The sequence below is a fragment of the Pristiophorus japonicus genome, chromosome 1, assembly GCF_044704955.1.
Source record: "Pristiophorus japonicus isolate sPriJap1 chromosome 1, sPriJap1.hap1, whole genome shotgun sequence".
Classification (NCBI taxonomy): Eukaryota; Metazoa; Chordata; class Chondrichthyes; family Pristiophoridae; genus Pristiophorus; species Pristiophorus japonicus.
The window spans coordinates 203,973,045-203,984,426 of NC_091977.1; the positions used below are offsets into that span (position 1 = coordinate 203,973,045).

General features: G+C 45.8%; 1 protein-coding gene across 1 annotated transcript in view; it reads right to left on the reverse strand.

Moving 5' to 3' along the window:
• Positions 1–5,009, reverse strand: part of rcl1 (RNA terminal phosphate cyclase-like 1) — a 35,346-nt gene extending 30,337 nt beyond the window's left edge. Inside the window, exon 1 of the mRNA XM_070886245.1 lies at positions 4,839–5,009. Within this exon, the coding sequence (XP_070742346.1) occupies positions 4,839–4,986 (148 nt within the window). The 5' untranslated portion in view covers positions 4,987–5,009. The remainder of the gene's footprint in view (positions 1–4,838) is intronic.
• Positions 5,010–11,382: the final 6,373 nt, after the last annotated feature.

Below are 11,382 nucleotides of genomic sequence, written 5' to 3' on the forward strand. Positions count from 1 at the left end.
TATGACAGGTGGGGGAAGGTTTGAAATTCTGCAGGTTCTCTATTATAATATTGACAACTCTTCAATAGTACTTAATTTGCTGTAAAGTGTGTTGGGACATCCTGAGGTTCTGAAAGACCCTACATAAATACAAGCCGTAACTTCAGCACAAGTTTTTGAGAAATGGCGTAAATGACTATTTCCTCAGGGTTACCACGTAAATTATGTCAGGCGATCAGGGTAGCCCCATCCCTGCAGAAATTACAGGCGCGAGTCTCTGGAAGCATGTTAATATTTAGAGGGGAGTGCCATCGTCTATCAAGAAGCACAGGGATGAAGGACCAGCTACGTGAAGAGACTAGAGTAGATGGGATTGTTCTTAGAGCATGGAAGGTTATGGGGAAATTTAACAGAGGTGTTCAAAATGAAGGATTGAGTAAATAAGGAGAAACTGTTTCTACCGGCAGAGGGTCAGTTACCAATTTAAGATAATTGGCAGAAGAACCAGAGGAGAGACGAGAAGTTTTTTTTTGACGCAGTGAGTTATGATGACCTGGAATGCACTGTCTAAAAGGGTGGTGGAAGCAGACTCAATACAAACATTTAAGAGGAATTAGATAAATGCTTGAAAAGGAAAAAATACTAGGCCATGGGCAAAGATCAAGGAGGTGCAGGAAGCCAAATCCAAATTGGACAGCTCTTTCAAAGTCAGAACAGACATGATGGGCCGAATGGTCTCCTTCTGTGCGCTATAATTTAAGCAAATTGTAGTGTGAATGTTAAGATTTTCCTGAAATGCTTAATGCAACACAATCAAAAATTCCCATTAGTTCAATATTTTCTCCCTCCCCACCACAAAAAGGATTTCAGGAGGAGCATTGACCGACTGGTGCACCTTACCAGTCGAGAAACCTCATCAGTCTCAGCATCGGAAACGCCAACATTAACCCAGGACAGGGCCACTGCTGGCCTTAAAATGTGTGCCGGAGCGAAGGCGCTTTCTGGGAACCGAAGTTTTTAATTACATCGTCCTTTCAAGGTCCTCGGGCCCCACCGGGAAGGAGTTAAACTAATATGGCAGGGGGATGGGAACCAATGCAGGGAGACAGAGGGAGACAAAAGGGAGGCAGAGGCAGGAGACGGAGGGGAGATAAGGGGGGGGGGGGGGGGGCGGAGGCGCCCGGGGCGGGGAACAGGAAGGGCCACTGTGCGGCAGAATTCTAAAAGGACAAAGGGTGTTAAAAAAAACAAGCCTGAAGGCTTTGTGTCTTAATGCAAGGAGTATCCGCAATAAGGTGGATGAATTAACTGTGCAAATACATGTTAACAAATATGATGTGATTGGGATTACGGAGACGTGGCTCCAGGATGATCAGGGCTGGGAACTCAACATCCAGGGGTATTCAACATTCAGGGGTATTCAACATTCAGGAAGGATAGAATAAAAGGAAAAGGAGGTGGGGTAGCATTGCTGGTTAAAGAGATTAATGCAATAGTTAGGAAAGACATTAGCTTGGATGATGTGGAATCTATATGGGTAGAGCTGCAGAACACCAAAAGGCAAAAAACGTTAGTGGGAGTTGTGTACAGACCTCCAAACAGTAGTAGTGATGTTGGGGAGGGCATCAAACAGGAAATTAGGGGTGCATGCAATAAAGGTGCAGCAGTTATAATGGGTGACTTTAATATGCACATAGATTGGGCTAGCCAAACTGGAAGCAATACAGTGGAGGTGGATTTCCTGGAGTGCATAAGGGATGGTTTTCTAGACCAATATGTCGAGGAACCAACTAGGGGGGAGGCCATCTTAGACTGGGTGTTGTGTAATGAGAGAGGACTAATTAGCAATCTCATTGTGCGAGGCCCCTTGGGGAAGAGTGACCATAATATGGTGGAATTCTGCATTAGGATGGAGAATGATAGTTAATTCAGAGACCATGGTCCAGAACTTAAAGAAGGGTAACTTTGAAGGTATGAGGCATAGATTGGCAAATGATACTTAAGGGGTTGACTGTGGATGGGGAATGGCAGACATTTAGAGACCGCATGGATGAATTACAACAATTGTACATTCCTGTCTGGCGTAAAAATAAAAAAGGGAAGGTGGCTCAACCGTGGCTATCTAGGGAAATCAGGGATAGTATTAAAGCCAAGGAAGTGGCATACAAATTGGCCAGAAATAGCAGCGAACTTGGGGACTGGGAGAAATTTAGAACTCAGCAGAGGAGGACAAAGGGTTTGATTAGGGCAGGGAAAATGGAGTACGAGAAGAAGCTTGCAGGGAACATTAAGGCGGATTGCAAGAGTTTCTATAGATATGTAAAGAGAAAAAGGTTAGTAAAGACAAACGTAGGTCCCCTGCAGTCAGAATCAGGGGAAGTCATAACGGGGAACAAAGAAATGGCAGACCAATTGAACAAGTACTTTGGTTCAGTATTCACTAAGGAGGACACAAACAACCTTCCGGATATAAAAGAGGTCAGAGGGTCTAGTAGGGAGGAGAAACTGAGGGAAATCTTTATTAGTCAGGAAATTGTGTTGGGGAAATTGATGGGATTGAAGGCCGATAAATCCCCAGGGCCTGATGGACTGCATCCCAGAGTACTTAAGGAGGTGGCCTTGGAAATAGCGGATGCATTGACAGTCATTTTCCAACATTCCATTGACTCTGGATCAGTTCCTATCGAGTGCAGGGTAGCCAATGTAACCCCACTTTTTAAAAAAGGAGGGAGAGAGAAAACAGGGAATTATTGACCGGTCAGCCTGACCTCAGTAGTGGGTAAAATGATGGAATCAATTATTAAGGATGTCATAGCAGCGCATTTGGAAAATGGTGACATGATAGGTCCAAGTCAGCATGGATTTGTGAAGGGGAAATCATGCTTGACAAATCTTTTGGAATTTTTTGAGGATGTTTCCAGTAAAGTGGACAAAGGAGAACCAGTTGATGTGGTGTATTTGGACTTTCAGAAGGCTTTCGACAAGGTCCCACACAAGAGATTAATGTGCAAAGTTAAAGCACATGGGATTGGGGGTAGTGTGCTGACGTGGATTGAGAACTGGTTGTCAGACAGGAAGCAAAGAGTAGGAGTAAATGGGTACTTTTCAGAATGGCAGGCAGTGACTAGTGGGGTACCGCAAGGTTCTGTGCTGGGGCCCCAGCTGTTTACATTGTACATTAATGATTTAGACGAGGGGATTAAATGCAGTATCTCCAAATTTGCGGATGACACTAAGTTGGGTGGCAGTGTGAGCTGCGAGGAGGATGCTATGAGGTTGCAGAGTGACTTGGATAGGTTAGGTGAGTGGACAAATGCATGGCAGATGAAGTATAATGTGGATAAATGTGAGGTTATCCACTTTGGTGGTAAAAACAGAGAGACAGACTATTATCTGAATGGTGACAGATTAGGAAAAGGGGAGGTGCAACAAGACCTGGGTGTCATGGTACATCAGTCATTGAAGGTTGGCATGCAGGTACAGCAGGCGGTTAAGAAAGCAAATGGCATGTTGGCCTTCATAGCGAGGGGATTTGAGTACAGGGGCAGTGAGGTGTTGCTACAGTTGTACAGGGCCTTGGTGAGGCCACACCTGGAGTATTGTGTACAATTTTGGTCTCCTAACTTGAGGAAGGACATTCTTGCTATTGAGGGAGTGCAGCGAAGATTCACCAAACTGATTCCCGGGATGGTGGGACTGACCTATCAAGAAAGACTGGATCAACTGGGCTTGTATTCACTGGAGTTCAGAAGAATGAGAGGGGAACTCATAGAAACGTTTAAGATTCTGACGGGTTTAGACAGGTTAGATGCAGGAAGAATGTTCCCAATGTTGGGGAAGTCCAGAACCAGGGGTCACAGTTTAAGGATAAGGGGTAAGCCATTTAGGACCGAGATGAGGAGAGACTTTTTCACCCAGAGAATGGTGAACCTGTGGAATTCTCTGCCACAGAAAGTGGTTGGGGCCAGTTCACTAAATATATTCAAAAGGGAGTTCGATACTACTCGGGGGATCAAGGGGTATGGCGAGAAAGCTGGAAGGGGGTACTGAAGTTTCATGTTCAGCCATGAACTCACTGAATGGCGGTGTCGGCTAGAAGGGCTGAATGGCCTGCTCCTGCATCTATTTTCTATGTTTCTATGTTTATATATTGGAATGTCCCTACGGTTTTAACTCGTGTCAGAAAGCTGCCTGAAGCACGAGTAAATTAATGTTGCAACCGCCTGCAACTAAAGTGCACCAGGAGTATAGCCCAGATTAAAAAAGTTAATAAATGACCAAAAAGAACACGTATCCTCCATCAAGAACAGCAAAAAACAAGAGTCTATTCGCAAGATGGCCAAGAATGAAGTGGAACAGCAGACACACTGTCTGCCAGAACCAGCTGCCAGTGTGCGTTTCCCAACCCGATTTAAGGCGACAACAAACATTTGCCAGTGTTTAAAACTAAACAGATCAAGAGGGGAGCTGAATTCAGTTATAAACTTGTCTTTCCAGCAAGCAAAAAGCTGAGCTGTTTTTAAACCACGCCCCACCAGAGATCACGAGGAATCAGCGGACGGGTTGCAATGGGCCGTCAAGAGTTAGTCCGCCAGCAAACACCCTCCTCACAACACAAGATGCATTTATAAATAAATGTTTAAATATTGCGCATAATGCAATAAGAGAGTTAATTGCAAAGTCGGGTCATAGGATGGCGACGTGTCTGTCAACGCATTCGGCAAATGGCGCTGCAATTTAAACATAAATAAAACGGAAAACTTTAAATACTAAGTGCGTGTGGCTGCGGGCTCGGGGAGGGAGGGAGCGCCGCCCTCGCCTGTCCGCCTCCCCCGGCCCGCACTCACTCACTCACTCACCCCGCAGGCCCGGGTTCAGCTCCTGGCTCCGGATCCCCGTGATCCGTACGGCCCGGCCACTCAACGCTGATAACACCAGCCTCATCCGCAGGTAGCGGGAGCCCTCCCAGCGCAACGCCTGCCCACCGCCCGCCATCTTCCTGCACATGTCAACCCAGCCCGGGTCACAGGTCAGCCCCGCCCCTCTCCGCGCCCGGGTCACAGGTCAGCCCCGCCCACCCGCACTGACATCATCATCGCCAGTCCCTCGAAATCGAGGAAGACTTGCTTCCACTCCAAAAGCGAGTTCCCAGGCGGCTGTACAGTCCAATAGGGGAATTACAGTCTCGGTAACAGGTGGGACAGACAGTGGTTGAAGGAAAGGGTGGGTGGGTGAATCTGGTGTGCTGCTCGCTCTTTCCGCTGCCTGCGCTTGGTTTCTGCATGCTCTCGGCGACGAGACTCGAGGTGCTCAGCGCCCTCCCGGATGCTCTTTCTCCACTTAGGGCGGTTTCGAGCCAGGGACTCCCAGATGTTGGTGGGGATGTTGTACTTTATCAAGGAGGCTTTGAGGGTGTCCTTGAAACGTTTCTTCTGCCACTGAGAAAAAGAGTGTTTGAAGACCAGGACCTCAAATCTGGCACCAAGCTTATGGTCTACAGGGCGATAATGATACCCGTCTTCCTATATAGCTCAGAGACATGAACCATATACAGCAGACATCTCAAAGTACCACCAGCACTGCCTTCGCAAGATCCTGAAAATCCACCAGGAGGCTAGACGCACCAACGTCAGTGTTCTCGGCCAGGCCAACGTCCCCAACATCGAAGCACTGACTGCGCTCAACCAGCTCCGTTGGGCAGGCCACATTGTCCGCATGCCCGACACGAGACTCCCTAAGCAAGCGCTGTACTCGGTATTCCTACACGCAAACAAGCACTGACACACCCTGCACACTGAGATACTGAGCACATTGAGATACTGTGTATGTTGTTTCATGGAAGTGATCAGAGATGGCCTTATCTGTCTTGTGATTGGCACGAAGGGAGTAGCGAGGTCACGTGAGATGGTGAGGTCCAGGGTATGGCTGTGAATATGGGTAGGGGAGTTTATATGGTGGGAGAGCTTAAGGGAGGACAGGAGAGCAATGAACTCAGAGGAGAGAGATCATGATGAGTTGAAATCACTGAGAATGAGAAGTCGCTCAGTGCAGAGGCTGAGGATGGAAATCTTTGATGATATCTCGGTGAGAAATTTGGCATGGTACTTGGGTGGGCAATAGATAGCCCCTGCACACCGACACACCACCTGTAAATGTCATCCCCTGCACACCCAACCCCTGCACATCCACACCCCCTGCACACAGATGAGAGAGAGGGATTTTCAGAAGAGAAGAGATTACTTGCATCTTCGTAATTTTTGTAAAGTGGTAGATGAATGATATTGTAAACATTATGGCCAAGAGGTCCCGCTTTGGACGCAATCAGCAATTCCAGCATAAATTGTTCCCATTTTGAAAAGTTTTATTTTCTTGAGCTTCTGCTCAAACTTATTTGCATGTCGTTGAATTCAAAATCTGCCATGAACCAGTATAATCGGGCAGTGTTTTAAACGTAACTGAAAAAAAAAAATTGCTTCTCGTGAGTAACCTGATTCTAAATTACTGAAAATGACTTTTAAAATATACAGAACCATTTGCTAATTATATTGGGATACAGTAGTTAATTTCTTATTAAATTAAAAAGTAAAATAAATTCAAAAGCTTTTAAAACATGCCTATTAGTGTCCTTGCATCCAAAAGAACCAGCTTAATTTGTAGCGCCTCCTCAAAGGCCTGCAAACGAGCGCAATTAGCGGAAACTCCCATGGTGATTAATTCACTCTGGGGGCGTGGTCAGCTTTGTGGGGGTGGGGGGTGCTGGTTACTAGTGTGACTTTTTTAAACTAGCGAAAAATATTGTGGAAACTCGATTTGCGCTGAATGTAATTTGCGCTTAAAAGTTACGCGATCTTTTGGCCCAGTCACGCCGATTTACATAGACTACGCATGAGCCATACCACAGGAGAGGGGGGGCAAGGAGAGAGAGAGGATATGGAGTCATTGTGAGCACATTGACCCTAACTATTACCATGAACGGCGTCTCTTCAAAAATACCCAACTCACACTTCAGTACATTGAATTTTATTTTAAAAGTTTTGTTTGGCTGGGAAAGTACTACATTAAACTCCAAATTATAACATGAGATTTTGGGGATAGATTGGGGATTAGTTACAGTCAGAAAAAAATATATTTGCTCAGCTGATTCCCTCAAACTTCTACCAATTCTAGACAAATCATTCAGACCAGAGTTCTGCGAGATCATCTGCCATAATCTATCATATAATGGAATACTGATGGAATTCTGTTGGAATTTCAGGGAAACGTGATTTGAGAATATTGCATCCAGTAGGAGGGCACATAAGCAGTTTTTTTTCTACCCTTTTTCAGGTCTCTTTGAGAAAAGGGATTTGTCTGAAGACATACCCTGTTCAATAAGAACATAAGAAATAGGAGCAGGAGTAGGCCATTCAGCCCCTTGAGCCTGCTCCACTATTCAATAAGATCATGGTTGATCAATCTCAAATCCACTTTGCTGCACTATCCCCATATCCTTTGATTCCCTTACTATCCCAAAATCTATCGATCTCTGTCTTGAATATATTCAATGACAACATCCACAGCCCTCGGGTAGAGAATTCCAAAGATTCATGACCCTCTGAGTGAAGAAATTTCTTCTCATCTCAGTCCTAAATGGCTGACCCCTTATTCTGAAACTCTGACCCCTGGTTCTAGACTCCCCAGCCAGGGGAAATATCCTCCCTGCTAAGTGCAATCCTGTAAAGGTCAAGGCCAGAGTGGCTGATGATGCTCATGTTAATCATCACTACAGTTTAGTTCTACTCCAGCGGGGAGCTTGTTGAGTGTGAGATGGAGCATTGCAGCGAGGAAAATTGAGAAGAGGGTTGGCGAGATGACGCAGCCCTGCTTGACCCCGGTCCAGACATGGATTGGGTCTGTGATGGATCCGTTGGTCAGGATCACGGCTTGTATGACGTCGTGGAACAGGCGGAGGATGGCGACAAACATTTGGGGGCAGCTGAAACGGAGGAGGACGCTCCAATAGACCCTCGCGGTCAACAGTGTCAAAGGCTTTTGTGATGTCAAAGTAGGTCATGTACAAGGGTTGGTGCTCTATAGAAACTATAGAACCAGTGGGAACCTGTTCAACCATCGTTGCTTCCAGGCTGGATCCAAGACCGTCCCATCCTCTGTCATCGAACTACAGTACGCGAACAACTCTTGCGTCTACGCACATTCAGAGGCTGAACTCCAAGCCATCGTCAACATCGTCACCAAGGTGTACGAAAGCATGGGCCTTACACTAAACATCTGTAAGACAAAGGTCCTCCACCAACCTGACCCCGCCATGCAGCACTGCCCCCGGTCATCAAAATCCACGGCCTTGGACAACGCGGACCACTTTCCATACCTCGGGAGCCTACTATCAGCAAGGGCAGACATCGATGACGAGGTCCAAAACTGCCTCCAGTGCGCCAGCGCAGCCTTCGGTCACCTGAGGAAGAGTGTGTTCGAGGATCCGGCCCTCAAATCTGGCACCAAACTTACAGTCTACAGGGCTGTAGTGATACCCGCCCTCCTGTATGGCTCAGAGATGTGAACCATATACAGTAGACACCTCAAATTGTGGGAGAAATACCACCAATAATGTCTCCGCAAGATCCTGCAAATCCCCTGAGAGGATAGAAGCACCAATGTCAGTGTTCTCGATCAGGCCAACATCCCCAGCATCGAAGCACTGACCACACTCGACCAGCTCCATTGGGCAGGCCACATTGTCCGCATGCCCGACACAAGACTCCCAAAGCAAGCTCTCTACTTGGAACTCCTACATGGCAAGCAAGCCCCAGGTGGGCAGAGGGAACATTTCAAGGACACCCTCAAAGCCTCCTTGATAAAGTGCAACATCCCCACCGACGCCTGGGAATCCCTGGCCAAAGATCGCCTTAAGTGGAGGAAGAGCACCTCGAGTCTCGTCGCCAAGAGCATGCAGAAATCAAGTACAGGCAGCGGAGGGAGCATGCGGCAAACCAGACTCCCCACCCACCCTTTCCTTCAACAACTGTCCCACCTGTGACAGAGACTGTAATTCCCATATTGGACTGTTCAGTCACCTGAGAACTCACTTTTAGAGTGGAAGCAAGTCTTCCTCGATTTCGAGGGGCTGCCTATGATGATGAATCATCACTGCAAGTTCCTTTGTGGGTCTCACCAGAATCTTGCTGATGGGGTCTCTGTATGTAGAGGTTTGGAATAAATAAAGCTCACTGTGAGTTTTATTCATTCCAAGTGCTCCAAACTTGTAATATTTTTACAGGCAAATAGGAAGGAAATCCCCTTTGTTTCCCACTTACTCAGCTACTAACATACAACATTGTACTATTGTTGGCAGTTAACACAAACTACTTCACTTTTCCTCCAACAAAGGAAAAATGTATCACAGGCCTAAATTGCCTGTTATCTTCAGTCAATCTGTGCTGGGTTTAGAGGTTTTTAAAATGTATTTGTTCCTGAGTTGTGGGCGTCGCTGGCAATGTAAAGTCCTGTCTCTGCAGTACAGACTCACACGAGGCACATGCTGAAGTCAAGGTCACTCAGGACCTGCACCTTTATTACACAGCTCTCTTGCCTGAGACCTGCCTTTCTGTACCTGTGTGGAACAGGTATGCAGTGTCTTCTGCAAGTGCACCCCTGGTGGTAAGGTATGCTTGTGGTTGCAGGTCATATCTAGTTACAGTCATGTATAGCATGGTAAGATACAATTATTTACAGTAGTGTGAGATACATGACAGGCAAGACCAGCATTTATTGCCCATCCCTTATTACTCTCTAGAACCACCGCTCTTTGTAATTTGCTGCGCCATTTTAGAGGACAGTTAAGAGTCAAACACATTGCTGTGGGTCTGGAGTCACATGTAGGCCAGACTGGGTAAGGATGGCAGATTTCCTTCCTGAAAGAACATTCGTGAACCAGATGGGTTTTTATGACAATCCAGTAGTTTCATGGTCATCATGGCCTTTAATTCCAGATTAATTTAATTAACTGAATTTAAATTCCCCAGCTGCCATGGGATTTGAACTCATGTCTCCGGATGATGTTCCTGGGCCTGGCCAAGGTGGCCATTAACTAGTCCAGGCAGTGGACGGTCAAGGGGGTTGTTCAGCCCGACTGCCTGCCTCTCTTCCGCGGTTACGTTCGAGTGGCCCTGGAGATGGAGCACGCAGTGCTCGCGGCCTTCTGCGAGCGTTGGGCACCGGAGGGACTGGAATGCATCATCACCCCCGGCAACCAAATTTTAATTTAATTTGTTTACTGTCAAAAGTTTAATTTGTCGGTTTTAGTGCCCCTTTAATAAGGGGGCTCTTGAATTATAGGTTTACCAAAATAGTTGTCTCTAGATGATTAGTCCATACCTCTGGATTACTCATTCAGTAACTTAACCACTATGCTAATAAAAAAGTGATTTACACCTCACTTCCAATATCAATCAGAGACAGAAAGAAAATTTAACAACTGCTGATTCAACTCAGAGAATCATGGAGCATAGAAGGAGGCCATTCGGCCCATCATACTTGTGTCGGATCTCTGAAAGAGCTGTCCTATTAGTCCCACTCCCCAGCTCTTTCCCCTTAGCCCTGCAAATGTATAATTTTACAGTATTTATCTATTTCCCTTTTGAAAGTTATTATTGAATCTGCTTCCTCCACCCTTTCAGGCAGTGCATTCCAGATCATAACAACTCACTGTGTAAAGAAGTTCTTCTCATCTTCCCCCTGGTTCTTTTGCCAATTATTATAAACCTGTGTCCTCTGGTTACCATCCTTCCTGTCAGTGGAATCAGACTTCTGTTTGTAAGTTAAAATATCACAAATTTAGTCCATTCTGAATAAACCAAGCCCACATAGTTTTGGGTAGTGGTTTAACCCAAGTTCCTGGAACAGCGTTTCAAGCATTCTGCACAAAATCTGCCGTATTGGCTCCGAATGAATATTTGACATGCAGTCATGTTGACTCCAAATTTTTGCAATGTGTACTAGGTCAAAATAACACTTTTAAATGTTGGCTTTAGAGTTGGAAAGTGAATGCATGGATACTGAAGGCAGGCCAAGCACAACAGATTCCGACCCAATCTTGAAACTAAACTAAACTAAGAACAGTTATTGCAACACTGTTTTCAATGGAAATATTTATGCAAACCAACTGAAGATTTGAAAATAATGCACATTTACAGGCATAATGTAAAGCAGAAAGACTGGATATTTTCAAGAAAATTACTTTTGCACTAGAGATATCCAGTCTGTTTATTACATTTTTGATTCATACAATGTGATTAGATACTCAAAATCACATACTGGGTGAGGCAGCGGGTTTAGACACTTGACATTCACCTTTGCAAGACAGCTTCAAACCTAACCCAGATTGGTAGTATAAGAATCTCCTTTCTG